The 18,851-nt window shown below is 39.7% G+C and overlaps 1 protein-coding gene across 1 annotated transcript; it reads right to left on the reverse strand.

Annotated features, from left to right (window-relative positions):
- Positions 1-7,148: 7,148 nt before the first annotated feature.
- LOC113268837 (olfactory receptor 1G1) lies at positions 7,149-8,174 on the reverse strand. The gene has a single exon (XM_026517396.3). The coding sequence runs from the start codon at positions 8,091-8,093 to the stop codon at positions 7,149-7,151; it is 945 nt and encodes a 314-aa protein (XP_026373181.3). The 5' UTR covers positions 8,094-8,174.
- Positions 8,175-18,851: the final 10,677 nt, after the last annotated feature.

Raw genomic sequence — 18,851 nt, forward strand, 5'->3', positions numbered from 1 at the left:
TCTTGCCAGTGGCTTATTGATCTTATTTATTCTCTCAAAGAACCAGCTTCTATTCTGTTGATCTGCTCTACTGTGCTCCTGGTTTCTAATTAATTGATCTCTGCTCTAATGTTGATCAGCTGCTTTCTTGTGTGTGGGTTAGGCCTGTTCTTCTGTTCCAGCTCCAGCTTCTTGAGGTGAGAATATAAAAACTGCATTTTAGATTTTTCTATTCTTTTGAGTGAGGCTTGGATGGCCATGTATTTTCCCCTTAGGACTGCCTTTGCAGTATCCCATAGGTTTTGGACTGTTGTGGTTTCATTCTTGTTGGTTTCCATAAATTATTTAAATTGATTTTTGGTTTCCTGGTTTACCCAATCATTCTTGAGCAGGATGGTTCTTAGTTTCCAAGTGTTTGAGTTTCTTCCAAATTTTTCCTTGTGATTGAGTTCCAATTTCAAAGCACTGTGGTCTGAGAATATGCAGGGAATAATTTCAGTCTTTAGGTATCGGTTGAGACCTGTTTTGTGACCCAGTATAAGGTCTATTCTGGAGATCGTTCCATGTGCATTTGAAAAGAATGAGTATTCTGTTGTTCTGGGGTGTAGTGTTGTATATATATATCTGTGAGGACCAACTCGTCTAGTATGGCATTCAAAGTTCCTGTTTCTTTGTTGATTTTCTGCTTAGGTGATCTGTCTATTGCTGATAGTGGAGTGTTGAGGTCCCCTACTATTAACGTATTATTATCTGTATGTCTCTTTATTCTGGTTAAGAGTTGGCTTGTGTATCTTGCTGCTCCCCTCTTGGGGGGGTCTAGATATTTATAATTGTCATATCCACTTGTTGGATACATCCTTTAAGAATAATATAGTGTCCTTCTTGGGGCGCCTGGGTGGCACAGCGGTTAAAGCGTCTGCCTTCGGCTCAGGGCGTGATCCCGGCGTTACGGGATCGAGCCCCACGTCAGGCTCCTCCACTGTGAGCCTGCTTCTTCCTCTCCCACTCCCCCTGCTTGTGTTCCCTCTCTCGCTGGCTGTCTCTATCTCTGTCAAATAAATAAATAAAATCTTTAAAAAAAAAAAGAATAATATAGTGTCCTTCTGTATCTCTAACTACAGTCTTTAGTTTAAAATCTAATCTGTCTGATATGAGAATTGCTACCCCAGCTTTCTTTTGAGGTACATTGGCATGAAAAATTGTTTTCCATCCCTTTACTTTCAGTCTGGATGTATCTTTAGGTTCAAGATGCATCTCGTGTAGACAGCAAATGGATGGATCATGGCTTTTTATCCAATCTGCCTCCCTGTGTCATTTATGGGAGTATTTAGGCCATTCACATTGAGAATGATTATTGAGAGATATGATTTTAATGATGTCATGTTGCCTGTAAAGTCTTTGTTTCTATAGATTGTAACTTTCTGTCTATATCACTCTTGGGGCCTTTTTTCTTTTATAGAACCCCCCTTAATATCTCCTGTAGGGCTGGTTTCGTGGTTACGAATTTGGTCAGTGTCTGGCGATTCTGGAAGTTCCTTATCTGTCCATCAATTCTGAATGACAGCCTTGATGGATAAAGGATTCTTGGCTGCATGTTTTTCTCGGATAGAGCTTTAAAAATGCCCTGCCAACCCTTCCTCTCATTCCTGATCTGAGTAGACAGGTCTGACGTAATTCTGATATTTTTTCCTCTGTACGTGAGAAATTTCTTTGCCACTTTCAAGACTGTATCCTTGGATCTAATATTTGCGAATTGCACTATGACATGATGTGGCATAGGTTTGTCGTGGTTGAGCTTGAGAGGGGTCCTCTCTGCCTCTTGGACATGAATGTTTGTTTCCCTTGCTAGATTAGGGAAGTTTTCAGCTACAATTAGTTCAAATATCTCTTCTAGACCTCTGTTTTTTTCCACCCCCTCTGGTATGCTGGTGATTCTGACACTGGAACGTTTCATTGAGTCAGTAATCTCCCATAATGTACATTCTTGAGATTGAATTTTTTTGAGCCACATTTCTGTTTTAACTTTCTCTTTTACCATCCCATCCTCCAATTCACTAGTTCGTACTTCTGCCTCTTTTACCCTGGACATCAGAGCATCTAGTTTTGACTGCATTTGCTTCATAGCATTCTTAATTTCTGCCAGAGTCACTCTCATTTCTGCCCTTAGAGATTTTATATTCTCGTTAATATTTTTGTTAATATTTTTTTCAAGTCTATACATCATCTTCACCATTGTTACTCTGAACTCCATTTCTGATAATTTGGGTATATCCATATCCATCAGTTCTGTGGCAGAGGCCACAGACTCATTGTCTTTTCTTTCCTGGGCGGGAGGGGGGTTCTCCTTCTCGTCATTCTGATGAGGAGAGGTTGCGGGGTTGTCCAGAGCCCAAATTATTGACCGGGACCCAGGCAGTGTGCACTTGTTTTATAGGGACCTTAGGGATTTGGGCTTCTTGATTTTTCAGCCTGCCATCTGGGGGAGGGGCCTGCCGTGCCGATACTCAGGCAACCCTATTTGGGTAGAGTCTCCCTGTGCCCTGCGAGGGGAGATGGGGATAGGCACAATGTGAGCCAGTATTTCCAGGCTTTTGTTCTCTGGCGGCTTTCCCTGGTGGTTTTCTGTGGTTCTTCTGAGAGTCAGAGCAGCAGTGGCTGAATCCCAGCCTTTGCCTCAGAACAGAGGGATAGCAGTCTGCTCTCCACTGAGCTCTTCTGGCCTCTTTAACTCTGTTTCTGTCAGTGCTGCCAAAAACCCTGCAGCGTTCCGCTTTGTGCGCCCCACAGCGAGTGTCCCAGCCCTCACTTCCAGGGCCGGCTCATCTCTGTCCTTTGTGTTTCTATCACCAGCAGCCGCCCCCAGTTCCTGCGTGGCTCCTGAGCTCCCTGTTTTAGTGTGATTCATGCGCACTCCACAGTGCCGGTGTTTAGTCTGGTCATGCACGCGCTCCAGAGCTCCTGGTTTTCAGTCCGGTTCCAGTGAGCGCTCTGGAGTTCCGGTTTTCAGTCTGGTCGCATGTGCATTCCCAGGCGCACGGTCTCAGTTTGCTCTCTCGCGGGTGCTGGTCCGTAAGTCCGGCCCACTCCCCAGCACAAGTGGCTATTGCTTCCCAGTGCCCGAGCATGGAGGCTCCCTCCCCTTCCATTTATCTTCCCATATCTTTGCGCGGAGTCACGGCTCCCTGCTTCGTACCTCAATACTCAGTGCTGGAGATGTTCATTTGTAGAGATCCAGATGTATCTTCCTGCATCTCAGGCTGATTCCGTGGGTTTTCAGGATGGTCTGGTACCTATCCAGCTCGGCTCAGGGGACCAGCTGAAAAAGGGGTCCCCTGCTCCTCCGCCATCTTAACTCTCCTCTCTGCTCAGCTTTAATTTTAACAAGAACTACTGCCACTGGCTAACATTTATTCAAAATATACTATATCCCAGGAATTCACTCTTTGGTTCTTTATTTTATTTTATTTTATTTTATTTTATTTTATTTTAAACAGACTACATACTTTATTTCAGCAAATCTGATAAATATGAATATTTACACTTGGGTAATTTCATTTTTAAAATGCAAAGTTAAAAAGAAGAGTAATAGATAAATTCATATACATCAGCTAACCTGGGCTCCAGCTCCATAAAAGACACATGTCTAAACTTACTGAAACCAAGATTTCTTCATCTGTGATATATAATCTTACTACCACTAAGTAATAAAGAAAACATCAATGGCTTTTTGTTGTTGTTGTTGTTGTTGGTTTCAGGGGTAGAATTTAGTGATTTATCACTTACATATAGCACCCAGTGCTCATCAGAACAAGTGTACTCTAATACCCATCACCCATTTAGCCCATCCCCCATTTTGATAATCCATTATATATAAATATAAATAAATAAATAAATAAATATATATATATATATATATATATACACACACACACACACACCACTTCTTCTTTATCCATTTTTCAGTTGATGTACATTTGGGCTCTTTCCCTAATTGGCTATTGTTGATAGTGTTTCTATAAACATTGGGGTGCATGTGCCCCTTCAAATCACTATTTTTGTATCCTTTAGATAAATACCTAGTAATGCAGTTATTGGATCATAGGGTAGTTCTATTAAGTTTTTGAGGAACCCCCATACTGTTTTCCAGACTGGCTGCACCTGTTTGCATTCCTACAAAAAATGTAAGATGGTTTCGCTTTCTCTGCATCCTCACCAATATCTGTTGTTCCCTGAGTTGTTCATTTTAACTATTCTGACGGGTGTGAGGTGGTATCTCATTGTGGCTTTGATTTGTATTTCCCTGATGATGAGTAATGTTGAGCATTTTTCCATTTGTCTCTTAGCCATTTCTATGTCTTCTTTGGAGAAATGTCTGTTCATGTTTTCTGCCCTTTTCTTAACTGGATTATTTATATTCTGGCTGTTGATTTTGATGAGCTCTTTATAGATTCTGGATACTTGCCCTTTATCTGATACATCATTTACAAATATTTTCTCCCATTCTGTCTGTTGCCTTTTAGTTTTATTGAGTGTTTTCTTCACTGTGCAGATGCTTTTTATCTCGATGAGGTCCCAATAGTTCATTTTTGCTTTTGTTTCCCTTGCCTCTGTAGACATGTCTAGTAAGAAGTTGCTACAGCTGAGGTCAAAGAGGTTGCTACCTGTTTTCTCCTCTAGGATTTTGATGGTTCCGTCTCACATTTAGGTCTTTCATCCATTTCGAATTTATTTTTCTGTATGGGGTAAGAAAGTGGTCCAGTTTCATTCTTCTCCATGTCACTGTCCAGTTTTCCCAACACCATTTGTAGAAAAGACTGCCTTTTTTCCCTTGGAAAAAGGGAAAACTGTTTTGTCAAATATTAGTCCATTTCTGGGTTTCTGGGTTCTCTATTCTGTTCCATTGATCTATATGGCTATTTTTGTACCAGTACCATACTGTCTTTTTTTTTTTTTTAAAGATTTTATTTATTTATTTATTTGATAGAGAGAAAGAGAGTACAGGTAGGGGGAGTGGCAGGCAGAGGGAGAGGGAGAAGCAGGCTCCCCACTGAGCAGGGAGCCCAACATGGGGCTCGATCCCAGGACCCTGGGGTCATGACCTGATCCAAAGGCAGATGCTTAACCAACTGAGCCACCAGGGGCCCCTGTGACAGTACCATACTGTCTTGATGACTACAGCTTTGTAATACAGCTTGAAGTCTGGAATTGTGATGCCTCCCACTTTGCTTTTCTTTTTCAATATTACTTTGGCTATTTGGGGTCTTTTCCGGTTCCATACAAATTATAAGATTGTTTGTTTTAGCCCTGTGAAAAATGCTGATGTTATTTTGATCAGGATTGCATTGAATGTGTAGATTGCTCTGGGCAGCATAGACATTTCAACATTTTTTCTTCCAATCCATGAGCATGGAATGTTTTTCCATCTCTTTGTGTCTTCCTCAATTTCTTTCATAAGTGTCCTGTAGTTTCTAGAGTATAGACCCTTTACCTCCTAGGTAGCTCATGGTTTTAGGTGCAGTTGTAAATGGGATCGATTCCTCTATTTTTCTTTCTGCTGCTTCATTATTGGTATATTGAAATGCAACAGATTTCCATATATTGATTTTGCATTCTGTGACTTTGCTGAATTCATGAATCAGTTCTATCAATGTTTTGGTGGAGTCGTTCAGGTTTTCTACATAGAGTATCATGTTGTCTGTGAAGAGTGAAGGTTTGACTTCATCCTTGACAATTTGGATACATTTTATTTCTTTTTGTTGTCTGATTGCTGAGGCTAGGACTTTTAGTACTATGTTGAACAACAGTGGTGAGAGTGGATATTGCTGTCATGCTCCTTACCTTAGGGGGAAAGCTCTTAGTTTTTGCCCATTGAGGATGATATGATCATCATATCATCACCCAGCATGGGAGCTGGCTATCAATAATTGACTTCTACTGGAGAAGATATTATCTACAGTAATCACAACCCATGTCATTAAGCATGCAACTAGATACTTAAAGGGAAATAGGCAAGAATAAAAAATAGCACACCAGAGTAGCTTTTTACTTTCTTATGGAATGTAATTGGTTATGGAGTACCTTATTGTATATATATTTGCCAAAACTTTTACTGACCTAGCTTTCCAAGTCCTTTTTGGAAAACTTCAACAATAGTCCATGTGTTATGAAAATATTGGCCCGAGTTGATCTTGGGAGCAATACAGAACAGTGTGAGCTGTGAACCATATATGTTATGAGCTGGTAACAGTGTTCCTGAATGCTATAACAAATAAGTTTGAACTTTATTCTGCAGACAGTATAAGGTCACTAGATGTTTCTAATATGGTGGTAGTCATATTCAATTGAAGATTAATCTGATTGTGGTGTAAAGAATGGGTGGAATGGGGAGAGACTGGGGACCGAGGAACATTTAGGAGGGTGTTTCAATCATTTAGCTAAAAGACTATGAACTGTCCATAAAATCATTCTTTCCTGGCACCTAACTGTATGAATGCAACCATGCCAGTGGGGTTCAGCACATATTAATGGTGCCAGGCATTCAAGATGAAACTGATTTGGAAAAATTTCCCCAAAGATAAAAATCAAAATTTCCTGTGAAATTTAAGATGTTAAGAGGGATGGAGGTCTTGGTAGCCTGGTGAAATGTTACAGCAGATCTACCTAAGGACTCCATCTCCATCAAACCCTTCCTTCCCTGTCCCAGTTTCTATTCACTCAGCATGGGGACTTCACAGACATGGGGATTCCCAATGTCAAAAACACTACTGGCAGGGATCCAAGTCACCAACATCATAGCAATGGTGGGGAAATTTATCTTTCCCTGGAGTTTATTCTTGGCCACATACAACAGCATGACCAAATAGTCTCTTATTTTGGTCATGAGCTGTTCCGCATTGTTTTGAAAGTATTCAGGTATATCCTTTATTATATTATAAATCTGAATGGCTGTGATTTTAGAGCATTATGATTGGAAGAGATTAAGCTAATGATATTGGCCTGATGATGGGTATGTTTTGATATAGTCCTAGAGCTTAAGCATGAATATTTCAAGTTCATATCACAGACCCTGGAAGTGAGGTCTCCACTTTCTATCCTTTTCTCATTCTTTACTGCTTAATTATGGTGAATACAATTAAGTGGAGACCTCCATATTGGGTGTGAAGTCACTACTACAAAGGGGAGTGGATTTTCTTAACCCAAATTAGCTTTCTTAAGGAAGACTTGATGTCTCTGTTCCTCAAACTATAGATAAAAGGATTCATCACTGGGGTTACCACGGTGTACATCACTGATGCCACTGTGCCCTTCTGTGCTGAGCGGGTTGAGGGAGGACTAAAATAAACACAAAACGAAGTCCCAAAGAATAGAGAAACTACAGAGAGATGAGAGCTGCAAGTGGAAAAGGCTTTCTGCTTCCCCTGAGTTGAGGGGATCTTCAGGATTGTTGAGAAAATATGTGTGTAAGAGATAATCAGGCAAAGCACACAAACCAGGCCTGCAAGACCCGCAATGGTGAAAATTGCCAGTTCATTAACGAAGGGATCTGTGCAGGACAGACTCAGAAGGGGGTTGATGTCGCAGAAGAAGTGTGGGATCTTGTGTTCTGCACAGAAGGACAGGCTGTTCATCAAGAGTGTGTGTAGGAGAGAGTGGAGGGCATTCATGATCCAGGATGCAGAAACTAGAAGGATGCAGAGCCCAGGGCTCATGACCATGATGTAATGCAGTGGGTGGCATATGGCCACATAGCGGTCGTAGGCCATGACGGCCAAGAGGAATGCTTCCAGCATCACAAACAGCATGAAAAAATACAGTTGTGATAGACACCCTGCATATGAGATGACCTGATTCTGGATCCATATGTTTGCCAGCATCTTGGGGACAGTGGTGGACATGAAGCAGGCATCAACAAGAGAGAGGTTGGCCAGGAAGAAGTACATGGGCGTGTGGAGGTGAGCATCAGCGATGATGGCCAGGATGATGAGGAGGTTGCCTGCCACTGTGACCAGGTACATGGACAGAAACAGCCCAAAGAGGACTTCCTGCTGCTCTGGCTGCTCAAAAATCCCCAGAAGGTAAAATTCTGAGATGCTGGTCAGGTTTTCCCACCCCATTTGTCTGTAAGCAGAAAGCTGGGTTAATTGAATGAAACTGGTATGCCCTGGTTTGTGAACTCTGAAAGTTATGCAGTATTCCAATGTTAATCTAATGTGAAATGGGTGAAACATCATTGGATGAAATATCCAATATTTAACTGCTTAGGACCTACAAAAATGGCAGTTTCATGTAGTTCAATGGAATATTTGCAAATGTCTGTGCTTCCTGCCATGGGAAACCAAAGATTTGTTTGCAGTGGGAGAGAGGTTTCTTTAAAAAAGATTTATTATATAAACATTAATCTAGTATACGTACTTTAAAGCTAGGTTGGAGTTGTTTGCATAACTCTTGTGGCATTCATGTGGACGTTGTGACATTATTCCATCCAAAGATTTCACAGGTCAAATAAATCTTTAGCATGTTTTCCCAGTATTTTGAGAAAAGCATGGCTATTGGAAAAAAGATTTGAAATTGGTGGAAAGCATATCTAATGCTGAAATCATTATCACCACTATCTATGCAGCTGGACTGGCGAGAAACCTGGGTGCCATTATAGACCCATTTTTCTTCCTCCTCATCTGTATCCAAATACTACCAAATCATGGTGATTTTACTTTCTCAATATAGTGAAAATTTACCCATTTCTTTTTATTTATCCACTGTACTTGGTCCCAGCTGCCACTACCTTCATTCAGGACACTCATTTATCACTTAGATTTGGGCAGTCATTCTTCTTGCCTGTAGGCATACCTACCTGCCATCTGGTCTCCTTACCACAGAGAGAATGGGCTTTCTACAAATCATATCTGATTTTGTCACTCCACCTGAAAAATCCTGCCTGTAGGCATACCTACCTGCCATCTGGTCTCTTCATCACAGAGAGAATGGGCTTTCTACAAATCATATCAGATTTGTCACACAACCTGAAAAATCCTTTGGGGTTTCTCATAACTCTCAAGATAAACTCTAAACGTCTTCATATGGCCTGAAAACCCTTGATTATACTGGCATTTATTATAGATGCCTCTACTGACTCATGAACTTCCTTCTCAATTCTACACCCCATGCACAATTATACTTTCAATTATTTAGAAGATCTAGATACTTTTTCACCTTTGGGCTTTTGCCCATCTTATTTTCTTGTGCTAGAATGCTCTTCCTTCACGTCTCAGCTTAGATGTCGTTTCTTCGAGGAAGTCTTCCCTGACTTATCCTCTTTATAACAAACTCGGGTTCATGCCCCTTCTGGTCCTGCATGTCCCCAATCACAGCGTATGTCACTCCAGATTGTGACCTTCCATTTACTTGTCTGTGTCCTCCATTACCGTATCTTTGAGAGTAGCCTAAGAAAATGTCTATCTTGTTCATCTTTGAAATCTAGAATTAGCCCTGAGCCTGATACAACATAAGTGCTCAGTAAGTATCTGTCATGTTGATAAATAAACCTCAAAGAATAGAAAGAATTGAAAGGGAGCTTGGAAGTAATGTCAGACAGAGGGAACAGCCTGAACCTTTTGATTGGTAGTTACACATAGCTTTGAGTTCATAATGTCCTGGTCATAGGAATTTGTAGAAAAGATTATGGTTACAGAGACATAAAGGTGTCAAACAAAACAAACGCACTAGCTGAAATTCTGGGAAAGGAACACTGTTTCATCTGAGGAATTAACTTACAGAATCAATTTTCCACCTTGCTCCTTTTTCCCTCCAAACTGACGCATGTCCTATGAATTTGTCAGCCCTAGCTGCACCCACTGGAATTACTGTTCACCAGGCAATAGTGGTACCATATTCTCCCACTACCATAGGTATTTCTCACCAAACTGTCTTTCTCTTGTATGCAGATACTGCACGCATACTGCACACTGCTCCCCCTCCTCATTAAAAAAATGCATCGGAAAACATAGAAAGCCCAGACACAGCACAGTCAACATAAGATTTTACTCTGCTAAAGATGGTAGTGCCAGCTGGTAGGAAAGGAAAGGGAGATTGAACAGATGGTACTGTGACAAGCTGGTTGACTCTATGGGGAAAGTGAATTTAGATTCACACCTCACAGTGTTTACTGAATAAGCTTCAGGTGGTTAAAGCATTATATATAGACACAACTATAAAGCAACCAGGAGAAAGTACAACATAATAGTTATTTGATCTTGGGACAAGGATGGCTTAGGTAAAAAACAATGGAAGCAACATTAAAGGAAAAGAACATTGGTTTAATCAGATTAAATTTAAAATTGTATGGTGACTAACATAATATAATAAACATATTATTATAAAAAATTGTCCTTTCAAAGAAAAAGATCAAACACAAAGTGAAAAGACAAGCAAAAAAGTGGGGAGCTATTTTCAACGTATATTATAGAAAGAATTAATATTCTTAAAAGAGTAATCAGTAATTTTAATAAACTGATAAAAGACAACCCCAATAGAAAAATGAATAAATAACCATTAACTTTTAAGTCACATCCAGCAAGGGTGGAACCTGGATCTAGCCTCAGTGTTTAATTCCAAGACCTGTTCCTTCCACTCCACTCATGGTTTCCTTAAGTCACCACAATGTGTCTGCTAGCAGGTGATATCTGCAAGGTCGTTGGCTGTGTGCCATTGGCTAAAATGTGATCATGATGGGTGGTGTTTCCCCCATTCTCTCGATGGAGTGCCCACACTACTCAGGGCCTATGTTTACTAGATTCTATAGTCTCTACACCCTTAGAGCTCTACGTGTGGTGGGGGAGTAGTGGGACTGACCGCATATTTGTACACAGCTGCATTGACTCTCCCTATGCCCCTTCTAACCACAGTTACTTCTGTGGTTCCTTGGCCTCCATAGCTGGTGCTTTTTCCACTGCCTGGAGCTGACCCTTACCTCTCCCTCAGTCAGGACAGAGGTGGCTTATTGGCTTGAGGCAGTTCAAAAGGATCTCAGAATCTCCGCTCTTGTCAGTCTTGTCTCTTGAGTGTTTCTGGCTCAGCAGACAGAAACCCTAACTCCTCCACTAGCTTTCCTATTAGCTCTCTAAGTCACAGACCAGAGACCATGCTTTGTCCTTTCTTTCCATGTTTGCTACCAACTTTGAGGCCATCTCTTGCTGTAAAAGTACCCAGCACTTCATCCAAACGTAAAACTCCTTCAGAGCATTGTCTTTTCTTTTCACAGTGGGCATTTCCCCAGGCTTGCTATAAAATATAACTCCAGTGACTCAAAACAAATTTGTTCTCATATTTTATATGGCTGTGTGCTTTTTTAACATGTAAATTCTCTGTGGTTGATTGGTTATAATTTTTGGTGAACTTAACTTGGAAGCCCTCTGAACTCAATTTCACATTTGAAAACAGAAATGAAATTTAGAGAAACCCTGTTCCCCACAGGTGAGGAAGGGAACATCCAGGGAGGAAAAAAGTAAACGTTATAAGGTTAGAAACAGGGAGTAAGGTGGTAGTTGGGGACTGAATGATCAGGAACATTCCAACTCCTATTCCCACACTGGTTCTAAATATAACAATTTAATCCCACCTCCCAAAATAATAAATATTTTGTTAGCTAGTATGTTTATTAAAGTGTCTGGAAGAAGAAACAGGAAACCAATAATCTAATAATCTAACAAGTGATTACTTGTATGGGAATTGGGTGGATAAGACACAGGAGAGGGAGAGAGATTTTCATATATATCTTTTACCTCATTTTGAAGTTTGAGCCATGTGAATGTACTACTTATTGAAAAATAAATTAATTGAGGAAACCATTCTCCAAAACCAAACCATGGGCTCATAAAATGTATAAAGTGGAAGACAATGCAGTATAATGTAGCCTCTCTTTGCTGGAGATTCTGTAAATAGCAGATAAACTTCTTTGGTTTCTCTAGAGTCATATCCTTCTAATGACTTAATGTGGTGTGTGGGCATGATTGTGTATGTTCATGAATTTGTGCATGTGTGTGGGTATGTGAGTGCACTTGTGTATCCTTCTAAGGCTAGAGGTTGAGTGAAAGGGATCATCCTGGAATTATTTGGAGAGAAGCTACTGCTGATTCCTGTGCTCTGTTCTCCTTAAAGCACGATGACTCTCACTGTCTGTAAAAGTTAAAGGACCTGGGTCTCTGCCTCTAAAGCAGTGTAGTATCATCATTGTTGTCACAGGGCTATTTATGAGAGATGGGCAACCAGAAGACTACAGTGTGGGATGGACACCGGAGAAAGGGGAGAAAAGAAGCAGAATGGAGTCATGTATCTTCGTCTCTAGCTCTTACCTGGTTGTTTTTGCCAGTCGCTGAGGGTGTTACTGGCAGGCTTTCATCTGCCTCACTTGCATCTCTCCCATTGTGGGTGGTCAGAGGAAGGGGAAAGGAGCATCTTCTAGAGGCAGCAAAAGGAAATTTGCTTCAGGCTCTGGATGTGTTGAATGATTCTTGCCATCACTGCATCTACTCAAATTTCTCCTTTTTGTCTCACAATATTAGAGAACTTTTAATTTTTTCCATTCTGGGAGAAAGGGACAAGATTTCCAGGTTGATTACGACCATGCCAACACATGTCATCCTGGGATGCAGCACTCAAAAACACCACATGGAGGCTAATAACCACCACAGAACATCCCTTTTCTATTTATTTCAGAATTTGCTGCTAATGTCCGCCCCTTTTACTTGTTCATAGGACCCATGAGAAATGTGTTCTAGTAATTTCTTCAGCATCCTTGGAAGTAAAGTTCTGCTATTCTTAGCTATAGGCTAGACCAACCTCAAGATCCTTAAATTAAAGATAATTAATTCTGTGAAGTACCCAAAACCCAAAAGGACCGAGAATCCAGTGTTGTGTCCCTATTGTAAGCCAGTCCAGGAGACACTAAGGCATTAAGGACATGCCATGACACCTCTGTGGTCTGAGTAGGATCTTAGCATTTTATTCATCAGTAACGCATGGAGATCTTTCAAGGCCTGCTGCAACCATCAGAGATTATAGCCCCAGTGCTTCTCATTAACTCTAGACAATGAGCAATTGTCCTCAGAGGACACATGGTTCTCATACTATCCCTTTCTTCAGAAATAGAGAAGGTGTAATTTTAGAGAAGGAATACTTTTTCTGCGTTGATTTTTGCCTAAACCCATGGCCCAATGTCACATATTTTAAATTTTCCTATGACTTCCTGGAAAACCAGAGGAGGAATGGAATAAGACAGCTGTGATTTATGTTACTAGTGTTAAATAGCAAAATTCGACCAAGTAAATTCGAAGATATTATTGGCTTTATTAAGTGATTCATGAATCAGGCAGCCCTCCATCTAGCAAGTAGAGAGGCACTCCAAGGAGTTGTACAAAATGGAAGGTTTTCATAGAAGGAGGGGGGGGGAGCAAGAAAGTTAGTAGCGAAAAAAAAAAAAAGGATTGTTCTAGGCGGGGTTGTTTGCTAGGGGGAAAAGCAAGGGATCTTATCATGCAGCTGACCTCATCTTTCTTTGGGAGATGGTGAGGGCCCATGTGGCAGTCTCATTGGGGAAGATTGAAACATTTCTGACTGACCAAATTAAGACTGTATTTCTGGGGGAGGTTGAAACTGCAATTAGGTTGTGTATTAAGCATCAGTTTGGGAACTCTAAGTGACACCATATTGGACCTTTTTTTGGGAACACTATCATGCTACTTGTGGAATTATTTGACATCTCCTTCAGTCTGCACTGGATAAGTATGGATTAATGGAATGAAGATGGTGAGGATAAAAATAGAGAAGGATCATTTCTCTTGTTTGCTTCAAAATTTGCTAACTTCTGTGAGTTCATGTTTCCCATCTCTGAACTATAGCTCACGCTCTACCAAGGGTGGAGAGTTCCCTCTGCCCTTCAAAGTTCTAGCCATGGCTCCTGCTAGTGCACACATCCTGACTCAGAATTTTGTATCTTCTCAGTGGGTCTGCTGTGGAGTTGAGGGAAGAGCATTCCTCATGAGGAAACTGGGCTCAAATCCCACCTTACTAGACCTGCATCTCACTAATTGAAAGACGTCGAATAAGTCACTTCACCTTTTGGAGATATGACTTTCTTATTTGTAAAGGAGGGCTATTTTCTTCTATGCCACAGGGCTACTTTGAAAATTAAAAGACACAGGGGCACCTGGGTGTCTCAGTCGAGTTAGCATCTGCCTTTGGCTCAGGTCATGATCCTGGGGTCCTGGGATCAAGCCCCACCTCAGGCTCCCTGCTCAGCAGGGAGTCTGCTTCTCCCTCTCCTTCAGCCCCTCCCCCACCCAGTTCATGCTCACACACACACTCTCTCCCCCTCAAACAAATAAATAAAATCCTAACAAGAAGAGAAAATTAAAAGACACAATAATTTGTATATTACAGTAAATACGTACAACTGCATACACATGTATATTTGCTATTTAATGAAGTTATTTACATTTTCTAAAGCTGCATGACATGTTTTGAATTTCTTTTGTGGTACTTATATTTAATTTTATTCCTGCTGTTGGCTGTTGTTACATTTTTTTCAGTTGAGTGCCTACTCAAAATTACCGTGACAATACACTGCTATGTGCTTTAGCTGTTACAAAAAGGAGACAGATACGTAGCTTGACATCAAGTCTAGATTGTATGAGTGTCTTACTTCCCCCACTAGAATCCTCATTCTGCATCATGGCTCCCTTTCTTGAAATTTAGTTGCTCTACAAGATTCTCAGGCTTGAATCTTATACTCTTAGATGATTTCATCTATTTCCATGACTTTACTTATCTCTCCACTATGGTCCATGTGCTGTTAATTTTACTCCAAAATTTCATATCTTTCATTCTACTTTTTAATTGAATACCTTCATGAAAATGTCCCATAAGAACTCTTGAAAATATGGAATTTATTTTACTTAAATGACTTTCTTATTCACAATTTTCATTAAATGCATCATTGACATTTTAGTGAAATCTTAAACCCTTGAAGATATTTCCTTACTTATTACTTTCATAATAATTACCATATTTATTGTTTCTATTTCCATTACCTTTGTGTTTACAGTTGACCCTTGAGCAACTGGGGGTTAGGGACACCAACCCCCTGCACAGTAAAAAATCTGCAAGTAGCTTTTGTTTCCCCCAAAGTTTAGCTACTAATAGCCTATTGTTGCCTGGAAGCCTTACCAATAACATAAATAGTCTATTAACACATATTTTGTATGTTGTGTGTCTTATATACTGTATTCTTACAATAAAGTAAGTTGGAGAAAATAAAATGTTTATTAAGGGAATCATAGTGAAGAGAAAATACATTTACAGTACTGTTCTGTAAAAATTTTGTGTATAAGTGGACCCGTGCAGTTCAAACCCATGTTTGTTCAAGGGTCAACTGTAGATCCTTTTTCTATATCTTCACTATTTCTTCAGATTGCTCTGAGCTGTATAATTAAACTCCTGGTCTCGCCAATCCTCTGCTCCCATACTGCTCTCTGTCTACCCAATTTTAGTTCAACACAAACTCTCATTATTGCTTCATGCAGAGCTTTTATTATCTATCATCTATCTATCTATCATCTGTCTATCAATCATCTACATAACACCATAAATACCCCCAGACCCACCATGCAATCTGAAAGTTAGGTCTTTAGTAATAACTCATATTTAACTACATAGTATCCCCAGTTGCACTCTCCTGTCTCTCCCCTCTTGAATTTCCTCTCATACTGAATCCTCTGCTCGTCTTTGCCTTGCTTTTGTTTATAATACACTGTTATTGCATATATATCTGTTCCCAGGAAGTTTATTTTTTTGTTGGCTTAGCTATTTAAAGCCTTACGAAAGGGCATCAACAGGAATCTTTGGGGATTTACATTTTTAAATATTACTATTACATTGCTCAGATTCATTAAATTGTAGCATGTCTCTGCAGGACATTCAGAAAAAGGAATTTCTCTACTGGCTGGAGAGATAACCCAATTACCAAGGACATTTTGTTGCCTTCAAACAATGAGGGGCAAGGAAGACCATGTCTAGAACTATGTCTGGGGTGACTTTTATATTATCATGCCCAATAATAGAGATTAACAGGAACTACAGCATCATCATCATCATCATCATCATCATCATGGTAGTACTATTGTGGACTGAGCCCCCTCAGGAATGAAGGTTTGGGTCATCTCAGCTGGTGAACACCAAGTGGCAGCTGTTTGACAGCTCCCCTCAGAGACATAAGCATCAGACATGTGGTCAACTCTCTTCTGAGCTCCCAGGTTCTAGTGACACCACCTTTCCCTTTTGTACCTAGGGGAAGTGACTTCTTACTGCAGTTAATAATCTCTGCATTATCTTCACATCCCTCTCTTTCTCCTATAGTCTTTCAGGACAAACCTATGTATCTACTTCCCTGTATTAAATTGTCTTGGTTTAAAAAAACCAGATGTGATTTGTATTTCCTGAGTGGGCCTGAACTGACCCAAACTGACATACCAGCTATATACTGTATTCTTTTCCAGACTTAGTCAATCCCCGGACACTGGTATGTGAAGTAATTTAATTACGGCATTAAATTTATTCCGGAACAGCATGTTTAACAGAATCAAAGGGAAATGGCTGAGAGGATGACTTGACATACTGATGCAGTGATTTTTATTTGCATTAACGTACACGTAGATTCTTATGATTACTGCAGGATACAGTAGACGAGGTTAACTTCCCTTCTCCAAATTAAACAGAGGAATAGAGTGAAACTGATACAGAGCAGCTAAGTGGTAAGGAGTTCTCCTAAGACCCTACATTTTCTTCTTTATACATTCCTCTTTGGCACTTAATATTTCACTGTGGGAAATATTTGAAACATCTCATACCATTTGGCCTTCTTGAGCTTACCCATAACAACAAAATTAACCGTGTTGCATTTGTCATTTAAACATACTATTGCAGGATTCATATATTCATTTCATACAAATTTATTATTATTTTATAATATTTTTATTATGTTAGTCACCATACAGTACATCCCTAGTTTTTGATGTAAAGTTCCATGATTCATTACTTGTGTACAACACCCAGTGCACCATGCAATATGTGCCCTCTTTATTTTTATTTTTTTAATATTTATTTTGTTATATTAGTCACCATACAGTACATCCCCAGTTCTTGATGCAATGTTCCATGATTCATTACTTGCGTATAACACCCAGTGCACCATGCAATATATGCCCTCTTTAATACCTATCACCAGCCTATCCAATTCTCCCACCCATACAAATTTATTAAATAATTACTATATGTTAGCACTGTCTAAGTACTGAATATACAACAGTGAACAAAACAGATCCCAAATCTTCATACTCTCATGGGGGAGAGACAGGCAATACATTTATAGCACATTTTCATTGGCCAACTTTGAAAATTCACTACATGAAATACCTCCATTTCCTCCGTTTTGGTCAGTCATTGACACAGATTCACATGCATTTGTAATCAAATCCTTTTAGGCTGAAAAGAAGATAATTGGCATGGTTCTCATCCTTGGTGACTTAGAGACGCTGAAAGCATTAAATGGTGAATAATGTCATCTTCCAACATCCAAATTCTTTCAACATGGACAACTAGCTGACAATGTGAATTATCTACAGAAAATAATAATTTTATATTTTCACTGGCAGTTAAAAATGGTAGATAATAAAACAGCTTGCACACTGTTCTAAGATACACTCAATTCACCTGTTGCACATGTAATCCTGCTTGGAAATATGATATTTAGGGACAATCACTTATATATTACTAATATTTTGAGAAAGTTTTATAATTTCCTCATGAACTGAATCAAATCATAGGTTGTGGGGTTCCTTGATGGGTATTTAGTGACCTGCTGGATTAACTATCTCTGTTTAGGAAATATCACCTGCATGTCAGGGCTGATCATCCAGAATCAAAGTCTCATCTTCCCTGGGCCATACTGGAGAAAGAAGGTCACATCATTTTCAATAGTGCTCTTTTTTTCTGCATTTATTTGGCACCCCAATTTTTTGTCACTGCAATTTTATTTCATGGTGTAATTAATTAAGTCAGAATATTTTTTACTTTAAAATGCAATAACTCAATTAATGAGTATCATTTTTTAAGATTATAGGCAGAATCTTATGCTCTTTAGAAACAGTCTAGTTTAAGCAACAATACATAAGAACAAAAATCTCTACCCAGGTCATTTCCTTTAAAGGACTAAAGATTTCCTTTAAAGATTTTACTAGATAGGTATATAAAGTCTGGTCTGATTATGTCTATCATTATGAAATTACAGTTCAGAGAGTGATATTTTCATTTGTTCATCCCATTTTCCACCAAGAATCATGGATACACTTTTTATGACCAAGACTGTGAGAGGTACAGTGATGTCTTAAGACAGTTTTTACCCTCAGAGGCTTGTAAGCATAGTAGCGGTGATTAGCATAATAGTAAAAAACTTGAAATTTGAATAGTGATTTATATTCTTTAAATCATGGACTATTGTGATCCTCACATCATGTGACCATAGTGGGGCAGATATTATTATTCCCAATATGTTGGTGTAGAAGCAGAACTTCAGACCTTTTCAACTTCACTCTGATTTGAGTAGCTTATCTGGGACATGACCCAATATTTTTGTGCTGCTGAAATGATAATAATCCATACAAAGTGACAAATTAAATGAGATGTATCATAAACTGTTTCTAGATTTCAGAGAAAGGACTTGGCAGCTGAAAAGATCAAAGGCAGCTTCTTGGACGGGATGAACATTAGGCCTGGATTTCCAAGTGCATCCCAATTGGTGACTGTATTCTCCTATGTCACATTGG

This window comes from Ursus arctos, unplaced genomic scaffold (assembly GCF_023065955.2).
Source record: "Ursus arctos isolate Adak ecotype North America unplaced genomic scaffold, UrsArc2.0 scaffold_24, whole genome shotgun sequence".
Classification (NCBI taxonomy): domain Eukaryota; kingdom Metazoa; phylum Chordata; class Mammalia; order Carnivora; family Ursidae; genus Ursus; species Ursus arctos.

Excerpts from the sequence above, each read along its gene's own strand:
- LOC113268837 (XM_026517396.3), bottom strand. The coding sequence starts at position 8,093 with ATGGGGTGGGAAAACCTGACCAGCATCTCAGAATTTTACCTTCTGGGG.